The sequence below is a fragment of the Prionailurus viverrinus genome, chromosome X (genome assembly GCF_022837055.1).
Source record: "Prionailurus viverrinus isolate Anna chromosome X, UM_Priviv_1.0, whole genome shotgun sequence".
Classification (NCBI taxonomy): Eukaryota; Metazoa; Chordata; class Mammalia; order Carnivora; family Felidae; genus Prionailurus; species Prionailurus viverrinus.
Window position 1 is genome coordinate 101,032,927 of NC_062579.1, and position 16,707 is coordinate 101,049,633.

The 16,707-nt window shown below is 40.2% G+C and overlaps 1 protein-coding gene across 6 annotated transcripts in view; it reads right to left on the bottom strand.

Annotated features, from left to right (window-relative positions):
• Nucleotides 1-2,812: 2,812 nt before the first annotated feature.
• Nucleotides 2,813-16,707, bottom strand: part of ENOX2 (ecto-NOX disulfide-thiol exchanger 2) — a 280,218-nt gene continuing 266,323 nt past the window's right edge. For 5 of the 6 annotated variants that reach the window (XM_047844800.1, XM_047844797.1, XM_047844798.1 and 2 more), the window contains 5 exons: nt 15,610-15,791; nt 13,154-13,261; nt 9,426-9,534; nt 6,894-6,979; nt 2,813-4,351 (listed from right to left, as the gene is read on the bottom strand). In XM_047844800.1, the coding sequence (XP_047700756.1) occupies nt 4,220-4,351; nt 6,894-6,979; nt 9,426-9,534; nt 13,154-13,261; nt 15,610-15,791 (617 nt within the window). In that variant the 3' untranslated portion in view covers nt 2,813-4,219. The remainder of the gene's footprint in view (nt 4,352-6,893; nt 6,980-9,425; nt 9,535-13,153; nt 13,262-15,609; nt 15,792-16,707) is intronic. The other variant, XM_047844796.1, reaches the window with a different exon arrangement.

Genomic DNA, 16,707 nt, shown 5'->3' on the forward strand with positions numbered 1-16,707 from the left:
AATTTAACCTGAGCCTTTCTCTTCTTACTATATTTCAAGATTCTTTAAAAAAATTTTTTAATGTTTATTTTTGAGAGAGAGAGAGAGAGACAGAGACATAGAATCTGAAGCAGGCTCCCAGCTCTGAGCTGTCAGCACAGAATCTGATGCAGAGCTTAAACCCAGGAGCCATGAGATCATGACCTGAGCCTTAGAGTCTTAACAACTGAGCCACACAGGTTCCCCCTACATTTCAAGCTTCTTAACATTAGTGAAAGATTGCACAATATCCCCCTATAACACCTTATACATGACTGTGTCATTTAGCAGGCACCCACCAGAATGTAATCTCATGAGGGAAGAGGTCATGTTTTCTAACCCTTTGATTTTCTAAGACCAGAAGTTGTACATATCAGGTGCTCTAAATAGCACCTGAATGAAAAATGTGGGGCTTTTGGTAAGGGGCTGGATGGGGGGTGGTGCTTGATGGGAAGATGTATGGGGGCACAGAGAATAATTCAGGTCTCAAGAGGAAGCCATCATTACCACCATATTCACATCATTCATAGTTGGTCAACACTGAATATTTTCATGCTGAGCTTTTATGGTCTTGGCTATAGGGTGAAGGATTTAAACTCAATGTTAAAGCCTACCCTTCTAGCTCCTTGAGGGCAAGCACCAGGCATACTACTTTTGTATTGTCACAGTGCCTGGCAGAGAGCCTAGGCCTGAATAAATGTTTGGGATACATTTGAACAGCTGAGTTTCCTTTCCTGAGGTCCAGCAACGTGACATTGGTCCACAATTTTACATGTGAACACAAAAACATTTTTCTTAAGGTGAGGGTAAGCTCATAGCTTATAATTACTTTTGACTGAATCTTAATCGTAACTATTGTGAACTCACTTTGGGCCAGACACTGGCCAGGCAATTTGCAGATGCTATTGTGTTGACTACCACCACTCTCTCAGGCACTCTTTCTCCTTAATTTTACCTATAACGAATTTGAAGCTCTCGTGTGCATGCAACTTGACACACATAGGCAGGAAGTGACTTTAGGTAGCATGATAGCATAATAGGTGCTCAGCACATGATAGTGATTGTGGTGAAAAGTGTATCTGGGCCTATTTGAGAGGCTGTGCAAGACAACTAAGAATCCCAAGGGCTTACCCAGTTCTGCCAGGTAAGTCAAAAGGTCTTGTACATCTATGCTGTCTTTTTAAGTAATATAGTTTATTCTGCATTATATGAAAAACACACAGTTTTGGGCCAATTAAGAACACAACTCTGTATAAGTTGAACACAGATATGTGTTTAGTTTGCTCTGAAAATGATTTCATTTTCACTGAGGACATTTAATGAGCAACTTGGTAATATTTAAAAAAATCAGAACTAGAGATGTCACAGGACTAGGAGATTTGTAAAATAAAATTTTTTTTCTGTTCATTGCCATCTGGAAATATCAATCATATCTCCTGAAAATAACAAAACAGTAATATTTCAAAATTCAGGCAGAATAACAGAATAAATAGTACTGAGCATTTGTAAGGCAAAATAGCCTCATTAATAGAGTTCAATGATGAATGGAAAGAATCGTGAGATGGTATGTGCTGCAATATGATTAATATAATGCAAACATAGTTTATTTTTACATATTATAACAACTCTGGACTAGCAGAGTAGCCAGGGCTCTCCAAAGAAACAGAACCAGTGGGATGTATATACACAGGCATGTGTGTGTGTGTGTGTGTATGTGTGTGTATACAGAGAGGGAGAGAGAGAGATTTTAAGGAATTGGCTCATGTGATTGTGGGGGCTGGCAAATTTGAAATTTCTAGGGCTGGCCAGCAGTCTGGAAATTCTGGCAGGTGTTAATGCTACAGTCGTGAATCCAAAGGTGACCTGGAGGCACAATTCCTTTCTCCTAAGAGGACTTCAGGTTTTTTTCCTCTTAAGGTCTTTAATGGATTAGATGAGGTCCAGCCACATTCTGCAGTACAATCTGCTTCATTAAATGTTAATGATATCTCAAACATACCTTGACAACATCTAGCCTGGTGTTTGACCAAGCAACTGAACACTATAGCCTAGCCAACTTGACACACAAACTTAACTGTCACAACTAGTGTATTCAAGCTGGGAGGAGTACACCTGTAATAAATTGGCAGGAATAATCTTTTTAAATGTTTATTTATCTTAGAGAGAGAGAGCATGAGTGTGGGAGGGGCAGAGAGAGAGGGAGACACAGAATCTGAAGCAGGCTCCAGACCCCCAGCTGTCAGTACAGAGCCAGATGTGGGGTTTGAACCCATGGACAGTGAGATCATGACCTGAGCTGAAGTCAGACGCTCAACTGAGCCACCCAGGCGCCCCGGCAGGGATAATAGAGACCATTTGTAGGACAAGTAGACTAAGTGCAGGACAGCAAGGGGCCTCGGTGTGATAGTTGTTGAAAATTTCTGTGTATTTAACTTATTTAAATAAGAAGTAATTGATACGTGGCAAATTTCCCTTGATTTCATAGGTATTATTAAAATAAAGCATTCCAGGACCCCTGAGATTGACAAATCAAAGTCTCTGTAGCGTTGGTGACAAAGATGATTCAGCAGAGGAAGCTAGTATAAAAATAACCCCAACTTCCTGCTCCTGCCACAGCTGGGTGCCTCAGGGGGAAGTCAGCTTTCAGCATGAATGAGCCGCTGTGGGACCCTATTTCTACTTGTCAAGGCAGAAAGTTTAGCATCTTCTTTCAACATACTGGTAGTCCTAAGAAGAAATCGAGATGATTTGCTAAAGGATTAGAGAGCAAGTAATTCAAAACAGAACACCAAACTGATGTATAAAAAGGAATATTTATCTTTTAAAAATACAACTTTGAACACTACTGACATCTCATTTACAAAGTATTTTCCGGAAGTACTCTTCATTGGCTTTGCTTACTCAGTACATTCTTTTACTTTGAACCAAGACACAAGGGAGGGCATGCTTGTGTTATGATAAGCACCAACAACAGCACACAAGAAAAGATCATCTCTGCCTCAAAATACTAGCCCCAAATCTTCATCCTTTCCCTCTTGTTTCCATCAAGCAGGACTTCCTGACCAGTCCATGTGTGCTCTGCCATTGCAATCTGCTGGTAGGCATCATAGAGCTGGGGTGTCCCCAGCGATCGCACTCCAGGTGGATGGAGCTGAGCCATTTGCCAGAAGCATCACACACCTGGGCTCATTCATTACCAAGAGTTTTCTACTAAGACTCATATCAACTCTTTGCAAACATTCAGCATGAAGTAAACATAATATTTACAGTAGTACACGGTTTGCAATTCAACACGCTGACAGCAGAAGAAAAGGGACCAACAGACTTTGTAAGAAGGCTAGAGGCAAAAGCATATTAAAATAAATCCCTTCTGCTAGTGTGTGTGTGTGTGTGTGTGTGTACGTGCACGTACACATGTGCACGCATGTGTTTTAATTCATAGAAAACTAAACATGCCCTCCTTTAAAAGCAGACTATATACAAGGTGATTCTGAATAGCACATACACATGCCAGTCATACTGGACACTTGCTTTCTACGAATACATCTAGGTTTGTTTTTTTTTTTTAAATCTGATATATTGGAGAAAATAACTTTGGAACATTTGTCAACTTTTGGTTCACAGTAATTTTGCAAAAAGCCACAAACCATGCTTTGTCTTTTAAAAGGTGAGCCTGGTCAGGTACCTTCTAGAAGATGCTGTGTTATTAATTTACTGGCTTACTGGGGAGTAGAGAGGCAATATCAGTCATGGCGTGCCTAGTGTACCTCTCATTCCCCTCACCAGTAGCAACAATAATGTGAGGAGGAGTTTTGAAACACAAATCACATACAAATCATCAAAACATTTCAGTCAACAGTGTTTAAAAAAATACCAAACTCTACAGCAGTAGTACAGACACTGAAAACACCCCAAATACGCTTTAGCCACAGGCCTTTTTCAATACTACTAATAAAAAAAGACAACCAATTGACAGAAAGAGAGGAAGTTACAGCACTTGAGGCTTGAGTCCATTTCTTTTTAGGGCCTGTAGCTTGAGGTGCTGCTCTAGGATCCTTATTTTAACTCAAAAGATATTCCAGGAATGAACTGGCAAACTGAAAACAACTTCCACTTGAAAACCATTGCTAATACAAATCACTTTTTAAGCTTGTCCAACACACATGTATTTGCAGGATCCCAGGTTGTTAGGCAAAGGGATTCAGGTCAATTTCAAGCCCTCAAAGCCACAGAATTTCCATCTCTTCTCCAGACTGGCTCCAACTCCAGTCATTTCCTGCTTGAAGGTGTGCTGGAGTCGGCTCATGAGACACTCCACGTCACTGGTGCAGATCTGTGGGGCAGAAAGAAGATCTCCATTCAAAAGCAGTTCCACCTTCCAGACAGAGTCCACTGAGGTTTTGTTTTATGCATATCATAACTGCTTTATTTAGGTAATAATTTACATATGACAGATTCACCAATTTTATGTGTATAGTTTAATGAATTTTAGTAAATTTATATAATTGGGCAACTATCACCACGATTCAATTGTAAAACATTCCATTGCCTATAGAAATTTCCTTCATGCCCCTTTGCAGTCCATCATCACTCCCCATCCCTGACTCAGATTTTTTCACTGCAGTTTTGAATTTTTTGGAAATTTTATATATCTGTAATCATACAATATGTATATAGTCTTTTGTGACTAGTTTCTTTCGGTTAGTATGATATTTTTGAGACTTATCACCACTGAGCTTTCTAATGAAAAGAGCTGGTGTCAGTTGTGCAGGGAGGCTTGGGTTTGTAGCCAGCTGAATGACAGCCAGCTGATCAGTGCTGGTGATGCTATGTGCAGGCCTACTGAAGCTGCAAAGCCTTTTGGGAGGGGAGGGAGGCACAGCAGAATTCTTCACACATGCGTTGCTTTACAAAGGAAGAATGACAGAAATAAGGAATTCTCTGTATTCCTACTTCTGTGCATTGTCTCCCTCTCCCCACTTCACTTACATACCCCAATATAAAAACAAAAATGTATGGACCCCTTTAGGACTTGTTTCAGGTGGTCATCTTGACATTAGTAGCAACCTTCCTAACTGTGAACCTTGGGCACTAGGGCTCAGTTGGAGGGTACTAGGGGATCTTGAGAGAAACCCTGAGCTGCTGCCACACTGAATATTCCTGAAGTTGGTGCAAGGGAGCCGCCAGTTCTGTTGGCATCACTGCAGGCTCTCTTTGGGAGGTGCTGTCACTACTCTGGTAGGAAGCTGCTCAGGAGAAAATGGGCCTAACGTAGGAGTGAGGTCATGCTTTCTTCCCAGTGCTAGCAGTAGACTGTAGCCAGTTAAGTGAAAGAAGCACATTGCAGAGTATGTCATATAGAGCTGACTCTCTATTCCAAACTCATAAATATATAATGTTTATAGATACATACATACAATATAGGTGCAGCATATGTATAGAAAATGGTCTGAGATAAGATATGCTAAACTGTTAACAGTGGTCATCCTTGAGGGGTGGGACTGTTGGTAACTTTCACTTTCCCTTCACTATATTTCTATGTTGCTTACATTTTTAATGTAATGTGCATGCATTATTTTTTTACATTTTTTTAAAAAAAGGACCAGATCACTTTTACTGACACATAATTCAATTTCATACCACTTCAACCTACCACTGGGTCTTGGTACTCACATTCCATCCCTCCCTTTGCTGCCAAATGAGCTATTTAATTGCAGAATGGCACCACTTCCCAGAGATAAATGAGGGGGAGCTCTAGCTAGAACTAAAACAAATGCCATGAACAGGATGCATCAGCATAGCTGGATTCCCAAGTGGGCAAGTGCCTCTGTTAAGGGGACATATGCTTAAATGGCTTAGTATTTTGGACATGCAACTATCAGGAATCTGCATTCCAAAGGCACATCTCCAGAGCACTAGATCCTGTGAAATTGTGAATACAATCCATAAGCAGGATTAACTGAATGCGACTTCTGAAAAAAAAAATTTATCATAGTTTATTTATTCGGAGGGGTCAAGTGTCCCCTCCTGTTTCTGTGAGGTGTTATGGACTTTCTAGGGAACTAACACCCTCGCTCCCCACGCTTTGTGAGGTCCCTCATAGGCATACAGGGAAGGAAGTGGCCCATGAGATCAGCTATGAGCAGAACTTGAGTCTGCATTGAAGACTTACTGTTCCATCTGTTCTGTTTTTGCCCCTGCCTTGATTGTTTCAACATAGATAATGGCAGTGGTGATGGTGATGACTTGAATAAGACTTTCGGTTCTGGGGGCACCTGGGTGGCTCAGTCGGTTAAGTGCCTGACTTCAGCTCAGGTCATGATCCTCACGTCATGTTCATGAGTTCTAGCTCTGTGTTAGGCTCAGCGCTGATAGCTCAGAGCCTGCTTGGGATTCTCTGTCTTTCCCTCTCTCTCTGCCCCTCCCTCATTCTCTTTCTCTCTCTCAAAAATAAATAAGCATTAAAAAAAAGACTTTCGATTCTGAACATTAACATTAGCTAGTGGTTAATGGCTCAGTGTAAAAGTCTGACTGGGGAGAGATACTGCTTCATTTTCAGCTTATATGTAAATTAAAGAGAGGAGGAAAATTCTTCTAAGATGTATCTTGGAAGTAGGGTGGCCAGTTCATTCAGGTTTTCTCAGTACTTCCTGCTTCTGGCATTGGGAGTCCCAAGTCCTAGGAAACCCCTCGGTCTCAGACAAATGGAAGCAGATAGTCACCCTACTTGCACGAGGGTGATTCTCACTGAATCGCAGTGAGAGAATAGGTGAGGAAAATTTCCTTAGAGCAATTACTAATGACTTCTGCAATAATTTCTGCATGAAGAAAATGCCCTACATCCCCTTGCATGCCCATTTCAGGACCCCACATACCTTATTATCTAGACGGTGCAAGTAGGAACAGATGTATTCAATGCTTGCTCCAAATGGGTGGACATGAAGAAATGTGGAGATAATCCCTATAGTGACAGTACCATGGAGGTTACACTTGAGCATCAAATTCTTTGAGATGACAGCTAACTCACATATACCACGTACTATGGACTGGGCAATATTCTACATTATATATATATATTACTCATTTAATCTGTACAACAACACACTGCATATGCTGCCTCTCACTACACAATATCACATCTAGAAAAGCTGGCATGTGAGAAGTCACTTCCATCATTCATGATGGCTAAAGACCATTTGAGTTCTACACATCACAATGAATTTGGAATTTTATAATGAATTTAGATTGTGCTGGGTTTTTGCAGTTCTTCTGCACAGTCTTTAAATTGGACTTGAGCCTCTTATGCATTAATAATATCTTGCTGTTGTGGCCAAAGTACAAATCAGGTACTTTGGCTGATTCACTTCATGCCTCTCACAAGAGAATTTGCTGATTATATTTGGTTTTATTCTGTGCGTAGCTCTGTAAAGAAAAGCCAAACATTTCACTCACTCAAATGGTCACTAGCATTTTGTTTGTGCTTAGGGCACCAAATCTCTTGAAGTAACACATGTTTTTTTACAGAAGTTTACAGCTTCTGGGAATCTGCACAGTTTCTACTCAGCATAACTATGGGGTGATTGGCAGCTCTCCATACTGCGTTGATTGTTCTGGACATCACGTTAATTGTTCTAATACTTCTTTCTCTGGCAACAGGTAGAATATAAATTGTTCAAAGACCTACTATTTCTTTCTTTAATTTTTTAAAATTCCTCTAAATAGACCCAGAATTGAGTTTGTTGAGAACTGCCAGGAAATAAAAGCTAAATTTGATTTGGTTTATAGGCTATAACTTGTCTATGCCTTTGAGTGACTGATAAAGAATATCACAAGTTTGAGTTGTAGCTTGAAGTTTAAATCAGTTCTTTGTGAAAATCCTCCAAATATTAGAGGGCAAGGAGGTGGGTTAGGGAATCCAGGAGAAGCTGATGATAGAGTTCAAAATCTGCTTGAAATGGATGCTATTACTTATAACACTACATTATTCTTAAATGATGAGGTAAATTGAATTGCTATACCGTGACTCAAACTGAGAAACTTGAATTCTAAAGAAGACAGCCCATGTCCAAAGGAATTCTAGGTGCTACGGCCAAGACAGGCTGTCTGTCAGATGCTGAGGAATAACTCCATAGGTTTCAAAACACTAAGCAGTTTTTGTGAGTTCACACTGAAAAAACCAATTTAAAAAATAGATTTTCCTTTCTGTCAGCCCAAGACTACATTCTTTAAAAAATAAAACAAGAAACACTTATCTTGAGAATCTTTGTTTCTACAACTATCCATTCACAGAGGCTTCCTTTTACCCTCAGCTCTTTGACAGGTCTCCCTGTTGCCTAGCCAATTTGTTAAAGAACTCTGAGTTGTAAAATGGAAATAAGTTGTCACTTTTCTTGAGGACTCAATGGCAGATACCCCTGCACATCTTTATTAACATATCAAAGTGTTAAATCTGTCTACAATATCCATTACCAAAGAAGGCAGATAAATCTTTAAGATATGCAGAAGCCAATCAGTGGAGAGAACTCCGGAGATTGGGGTGGGGCCCGCTGTGGGGCTCAGCTTCCTAGAAGGCAGTTGGGATGATCTGTTGACACCCAGTACCCGTCCTTTGGGAATGACTGAATATTTTAGGACCTCAATCTGCTGCTGTTTTCCAAATGGAATACCAAGTCAACAAGCATTTGTGCAGAGTGCTCTAAGTACCAAGTGGTTCTCATTTACTGAGGGCTTCCTATGGGCTATGCACTGTGCTGAGTGATTCAGATGAATTATTGCATTTAATACTTGCAGCTGCCTGTTGAGATAGGTAATATTATGCCCATTTTGCAGATGGAGGAACTGAAGCTCAGGAAGAAAATGGTAGGGTCAAACAGGAAACCAGGTCTGTGTGATTCCTTGACTGTTTGTTTTATCCTGCCTCTGTGAATGAATTTTTATATGAGAGCAATTCTAGCATTTATCTCATCAGAGCCCACCAGTGACCAGCACTCCATAGACAGCCTCCAGAGTCATCTGCCTGTAACCTGGGGGGAAAAAAACTTCAGAGAGGCCCACGCTGCCTATGGAGGCTCATCTGGAAACCTCTCTGCCAAAGAAGAGTCTGAACCATAACCCTGAGTGGAATGAGGGGGCCCAGCTATCCTTGCATAGAGATTTAAAAATCTATGTGTTTCTCCAGCAGACCCCCTCTTGTGCTTACACCCACACATTTGATGTGCCAGCAACCACTGGAGCTTGAGAAGGACTGGGAGCTGCTGTTACCATTTTTATAAAGTCTATACTTATTCTTCTCCTGTTGTCTGCACTGTTGTGCTTCCTAAATGCTTAGCGTGTATATTCATCTTAGGTAAAACCCTTCCGCCCTCCACCATAGCCAATACATGGGATGTGTGTGTTAGCTTCCTTACCCACTAGCAGTGCTTCACGTTCAGATTTGATAGGACTGCTGTTCAGGGTCTTCTCGAGAGGGTAGTCACTATCTTGGTTTGATGCACATAGTCTAGAAGCACAGCTTTCCTGCGGGAATAATATGCTTCCTGGGTCAGTTCACCTTACTGGGTAATAGGCTTGGATTCAATTATGCAACAGGGAGCTTCTTAATGTAGTACCTCAAAAGCAATACTGTACAATTTTGATTATTGAATGGAGAGAAAATAGCATTTTTATGCAAAAGCATCAAAGATTATCCAAAACTTCTTAATATGGCTCCAAAACACAGAAAAATTTAGTCATTCATCTTAACCAGGTTTTTTTTTTCTGCCTTCAACATTCTTGACTCTAAACAGGTAATCTGGGAGAACCAGACCTAAACATTTACTGTCTACTAGATGTCAAACACTGTTAGATATGTATTATCTCCATTCTACAAATTAGGAAAGTGAGGCTGAGGTAAATTAGGTAAGTTGCCCAAGATCACATTTCTAGGAAGTGGTAGAGCTTAGATTTCATGCCAGGCCATCCACTGTTAAAATGAGTGTTCTTTTTAATTTTAGGTCCACACTCTGCTAAAGGTAAGCCCCATATCTGAGTGGAGAATCTATAATATAGTTAATCTACTCTCAGATAATCAGCTGTTGGCTTTTGAACTAAAAAGTAGAGCTTCTATTTATTATCAGCTCTGTCTTCTCTCTGATAAGGACATTATCAGTTAGGATATTCCTGACTTTACATCAAGAAATGACCACGATCAAAATATTACTCAAGTGGCTTTCTTTGTTGTTGAAAGTTTTCTCCTTCTGAGCATAGCAGGTATGCTTCATAAGAGATACTCAGGTGAAACTCATGACCAACCATTAAACTGAAAAATACTGCCAGACCTTTCCTGGATCTTTCTTTCTCTCTTTGGGCACTGAGAACATCTTTTCTGTATTATAAATGTGAAGGAAGAGCCTTGGGAAGAAGGAATAAAAAAATCACTGCTTTGGGTCTTCTCTTAGAAAAGGAAATGCTGGGAAAATGCTCCTGGGTGGGGCGGATCATGACTGACTCAAATGTTTTCTCACTTCGCCCCTCCACAAGCCCTCAGCATGGAGAGGATTCCTTCTGTTTTCTTTATTTTTTTATTTTTTATTTATTTATTTTTCAACGTTTATTTATTTTTGGGACAGAGAGAGACAGAGCATGAACAGGGGAGGGGCAGAGAGAGAGTGAGACACAGGATCGGAAACAGGATCCAGGCTCTGAGCCATCAGCCCAGAGCCTGATGCGGGGCTCGAACTCACGGACCGCGAGATCGTGACCTGGCTGAAGTCGGACGCTTAACCGACTGCGCCACCCAGGCGCCCCTTCTGTTTTCTTTAAAGATGACTTCAAAGCTTGTAGGATGTTGCCCCTGAATGAAATGAATGGTCTATGCTGCAAGACATGTTGTTTAGTGGATTTACAGGCTTCCTGGCAGTAGTCAGAAGGGAAGCTTTTCTTGATGACCTACTCAATCTTTGGCCTTTAGAATCCAATCCAGGCAGTAACCATCATGCCAAGTTTGATTTAAAATACTGGCTCACTTGTAAGCCATGGGTTGTACATCTCGTTCTAACCCCCTTAAAACATTAAATGATCCAGTAAGCCATTTCTTAAGTGTGAAAGTTTAACAGATTGGGGTTGATTTAAGATGTAAAGGCATCCTGAGAAGTTTTACACATCCTGAATAAAAATGTAGCCTTACTGAAACCTGACTTCAATTTTATTATAGCTTGCATTTAATAAATTAGAAGGTATATTGGAAGGATGCTTATCACCTTGAATTTTACTGGCAGATTCAAAGAGCTAGCTTTCTGCAGTAAGATAGACAGAAGTCACGCTGTTATACTGCAAACCACTGACAATAACTCATACTGTGGTTTGCTGTCAAGAAACCCAAACAAAACCCAAAGAGATCCCTCCTCACCAGAACTTATTGCCTTCCTTTCAACATGAAATTATTTTTTGCAGTCTGATGTAATGGTACTTTGCTTCCTAACCTAATTGTGTCAGGATGGAATATTTGGTCACAAATCAGCTTCCCAGAGAAGATCAGTTTATAATGAACTGTCATGACTTTCTCTGAAAGCAGCTTTGTTTACTGTAACAGGAAAAAAAAAATTCTGAGTCACATTTTCCTGATTATCAGTTGGATCTCTTTTCTTCTCCTTTTTAGCTACCACTTTGTGGTATATTCAAGTTCAGAATGGAAAACAGACTTAGGCACAATATGTTAAGTTTCTTCTATGTCATTTGATCTCTTGCTTCTTTAAATGAAATACTTTACAAAGCAGAAAGTGGCTTACACTAAAGCGCTAAAGATGACCTTACACTAGAAATGCCCTTAATATGTCGTGTCAATCCTAAAGAATGATTCTAAGCATGACATCATTGGCATAGCCTCATGTCTATCTATAGTCTTCTGGTTACACACTCCATTTTATGCAAGAAGCAAAACAGCTATGTAGCAGCTCCGAAACACTTTAGCAGCTCGAAAAGGATGAGGAAATTCCTGCTACACAGAGAAGTGTTGGCACTTTTCAATTAAATGCTTGATAAATGAATTTCTCTGGGATTGTGCTCATTTCTTTAATAGCACCCACAAAACTGGAAAGTGAGCTGGTTTTATGAAGTGGAAGAATTAAAAGCATATTGCAAATGGCCTCCAGAAGAAAACACTTTCAATCATTTGTTTCAACTACACCAAGGCTGCCAGTTCTTAATGGCACTTTGGGGGAAGTCACTATGCTGGGCAAACACACCCAGGGCCTGCACACACTGCATCTTCCTGAGCTGAGCACAGGAGATAAAAAGTATGAGCTCTTATGGAACAGTAGCATTGTTGATTTCTAGTTCTTGGTCTAAGCTCTTAATCTCTTCCTTCTGAGACGTTAAAATCAGGTAGTTATGGTCAATGGGCCTTCCTTTTCAGAGGTTAGCTTTGGTTGGATGTTCAGGCATACAGACAGTTAGAGAGAGGTATGGTTGGGAGACACCATCTGTAGACATTAACACCTTAAATAGACTGGGCACCAGATTCATGCTTGTGACACATTAACTCATCCAGATGTTAGTAGACTCCCTAAGAGGCCCTCATCGGCAGTTCTTATTGCTGCAAAGCCCCATTTTACCCTTCCATGTTGCTATTATCTAGCTTTAGAATATTCTTTGTGTTTACTTTCCACACATTTTCTCCCCTTTTGGTTTTGGTTATTTCATCTGCAGCTGCTCATTATTACACTAGATGGAGTGTCTGCAAAGAAATGCCAATGTTCTAGTTGTACTTGTGTTTGTTTCTTCCTTTAATGAAATGCTTCATTAAAGGTATTCTGTGTCATGTGGGTTTTCTATGTTGTTATTTGCGTGGTAAGATGAAGCCAGAATGAGGTGTACGCTCTGGTCTTTTCCAAGATGGAAAGACTGAAGAACTGTAGGGATGGACTAATCTTTTTATTAATTGAAGAGTATATTCTCCAGAATCCTTAGATATGCCAAGGACTCACATCTAAAGGCAGAGCCCTTCATTCAAGAATTACCCCCAGAGAGGGGGCTTTTAATTCCCATTCAGCCAAGCATTCCACATTGATTCCTACTGCAGTAACTTCCAGGGCATTTTCACTGTCACTGAAAAGGGGGGGAAAGGGTAAGGGAACAGGTTCACATAGAACTGATATACCTTTTCTTTAAGGTTTTCCAACATTTTTTCCACCTGTAGCTTGTCATCTTTGACTTTTTCAAGTTCAGCTTCTTTTCTTTTGTATTCCTCTTGGACTTTGAGTAGATGCTACAAGAAAAGCCAAAAACAATCAAGTCTTCAGGAGCCACACTTCATTTAAAAATCCTGGGTGAAGTTAGATAGTAGGATGGCCTGCCTCACTTCCTCCCAACTCACACAATCATTTCTCCATGCAGAGATACCAAAGGGAAAATCAAGGTACTTTTTACTTAAAGTTATTTTATCTAGCTCTTGGGACCTTCCTTTGGATTTGTTCATATTTTAGAAAATGTCTGAGAAACTAATTGATCTAATCACTTAACTTTCCTATTCCAGCCAGGGCTAAGGATACGATGTAGTTAATCCCATGTGGACAGTTTCTTGATTGCTGCATAGAACTTAATGTTGGAAAGCATCCTTTCAAATAGCCATTTTCCAAGCTTAGTTCAATTTCTGTGAGGAAAGTAGTAAAGAACCCACATTTCACAAATGTTTGTTTCCATATCAGTAGGCAAGGAACTGGATTCATCATTGCTAATGATGACAAAAATACTATTTATTTAGCATCTAAAATATGTCACATTGTGGAAAGGGTTTCATATGTGTGACTTCATATGAACCTCAAATAACCCTATGATATAATCCTGAGATTTACAGAAGTTCAGTGCTTTGCCTAAGGCCATTCAGATAGTAAGTGACAGAGTCAAGATTTAAACCCAGGCTGGGACCACCTCACAGTCCATGATCTTAACTACTATGTTAGACTGTACTTCTTTTGGGGATAAGATGAGAGAACTTTGATCTTGTTTACAAGGCTGTTTTCCAATAAAAAGTAATAAAAATGAGTGAAATTAATTTGTCAGGATGTAGAGACCTAATTTTCTCAGAGGCCTCTGAAGTGATGAAATGAAAAAAAAAAAAAGAGTTCACCATCTTTAAATTGTTTTTTTTTAAATTTTTTTTAACGTTTTATTTATTTTTGAGACAGAGAGAGACAGAGCATGAACGGGGGAGGGGCAGAGAGAGAGGGAGACACAGAATCGGAAGCAGGCTCCAGGCTCTGAGCCACCAGCCCAGAGCCCGACGCGGGGCTCGAACTCACGGACCGCGAGATCGTGACCTGGCTGAAGTCGGACGCTTAACCGACTGCGCCACCCAGGCGCCCCATAAATTGTATTTAAGTAGCAGAACTGTCCTTATGTGGAATGGTTTCAAAATCAAGGTAAGAGGGAAAAACAACAACAAAAATGTTTCCAAAGTTTTACTTTTCAGAGGCTTGCAAAAGACTGCTGGAAGAACTAAAAGACACAGTACAGTACAATGTACATTGTCAAAATTCTTTGAAGTTTAGCCGAGGAGATTAATTTTTTTGTGGAAAGATCTCTGATATATTTTACATGTCCTAATTAAATTCCATAGTGACAATAAAAGGAAGGTAAGCATTACTTCACACATTTTGCTAATAGAAAAGGTGCAATATTAATGTGATATTGCTTGTCACTCAGGAAGACAGTTGTAGCAGAAGTAATAGGAACATGGGACTCTTAGTGCCAGAAGAGACTCCTTGTTCACAATTTGTGATTTCCAACCAGCAATAAGCTTTGCCCTAGATAATTCCAAGGCATACAATTAAAAAAATTATTGCTACATTTAAATTGTAAGGAAAATGGTCGGTAGTCTGGCAAGATGGAAGAGGATAGTACCTTTACTCAGAAATACTGCTCCTTTATGATGATGAGAACAGATGGATGTTGATATCTTTTTAATTGTAGGCTCACTGTAGTGATGGCTACATAAAACATCTAGATGTTGAGCATCTATTACACAATGTTGTATTTGAATGCAATTACAGTTGGATGCACCTATTTACTTTACTTTTTATACTTGTAATAATGTGCAGGTAAACTCATTCACATAAATGACTGAAAACAAACCAAAGCAAAATAAAAGCAAATTGGTGTTATGTGCCCAAAGCATTGATACTGACAAAACAAGGGTAGGATTCCTGCCATTTCTCCTAAAAGGCTGTATTGTCCAGCACTGGATCAAGTAAATACTTATTCACCAGCACTTTTTCATATCTAAGTAAGTGAGGCTCTTCATAAAGACCCTGAGGCCCTTTCCAGATCCCCAAGTACCTTCTGAAGCTTAAAGATTAGATTATGTTCAGTGTAGTTTTATTGTTAAGTGTTTTCACTGAATCTTTATTCTTTGAAAAGTGGTGACCCATGGCTACATCTGTATTGGCCAGAATATTTCATTAACCACCACCCATGATCCCTTCCTCAGCTATGACAGAGAACAGGCTGTCAAGAAGAAGAAGAGACTTGCTATCCTATTTGCTTGTGAGGGATCCTCATTCAGGTGAGGAGCTGGCGCCGGCTTTCCGAAAAGCTCAGAAAACCAAGGGCCTTTACCTGTTGCATTCCTTGCAGGGCTTGCTGCAGGAGTTTCAGCTGCTGCTCCTTGTTTGGGTCGTCTTCTCTGTGGGCTTTGCCCTGCTCTTGCTTCAGCAGTTCTACCTCATTCCGATAGGCATCGAGCTGCCAACGGAGGCTGTCGTTTTCTTCCTTCAAAGCTTCTGCCTGTGACACTAAGGCTGAACAATCAATATAAAGTCGAACATCCGTATATCCATATTCCTTTGGGGTTCATCTCGGTACCATAAAAACTTAGTATTTTTCAGTTGATGTGTATAAAAAGACTCTTGAGCAACTTAGGTTTGAGTTGCCCATGGCAGCAAGAGATGGACACAAAAGCCCACAGCACCATTTTTGTAAATGAACACAGCAGTCCAACATACTGAAGTCATTGTCATGTTTCCTACTCGTCACCCCAAATACAATCATGATGTTTCCAGCTACCATTGGTTACTTTTATTTGGGAGGCAGCAAATGATAAGAGCTCTGTCATAACAGAGTATAGGACTAATTGTCTTGAACTGACGTCTGTCCACACAGTAATTTTTGTGGCAGTTGTTTTTAAAAATGTAGCCTTCCTTGCCTGTTCTCCCGAGGAAAGGTAGATATACAAATTAAGACACAAGACTTCTGGTCTCTGGTCTGGTGTGTAAGGAGTTTACAAGTCACCATTCCATCCTGATGACAAGTAAAAGCTGAATAAACTGAAAGATCAACAACTCTCCTTAGATCCATGAGAGAAGTGAAGTCACAGGGCTGCAACTGGACAGACAGGTGAATACAAAGAATCACAACTTACCAAGCTAAAAACCTATGAGCAGAAAGTCCCACAGGAACCAGGGGCAAGCAAGAAAACATAAACTGTAATTGGATAATTGCTGGAGGCTCAGTGTGGACAAGTCTGTGATTTGAAAAGTCCCAGAGGCACCTAGTCATAGTGAGGTCTATATACTTTAGTGAGTTTTACCTCTAGGAGCACAACCAAGTTCTTGCAATGACTATTGGAGAAAAATCCCCTTGTGCTTCCATTGGGGGTGGGGAAGGAGAAACCATTTTGAAATATACCAGAGCATTCTGTTCTTCTTAACAAGGCCT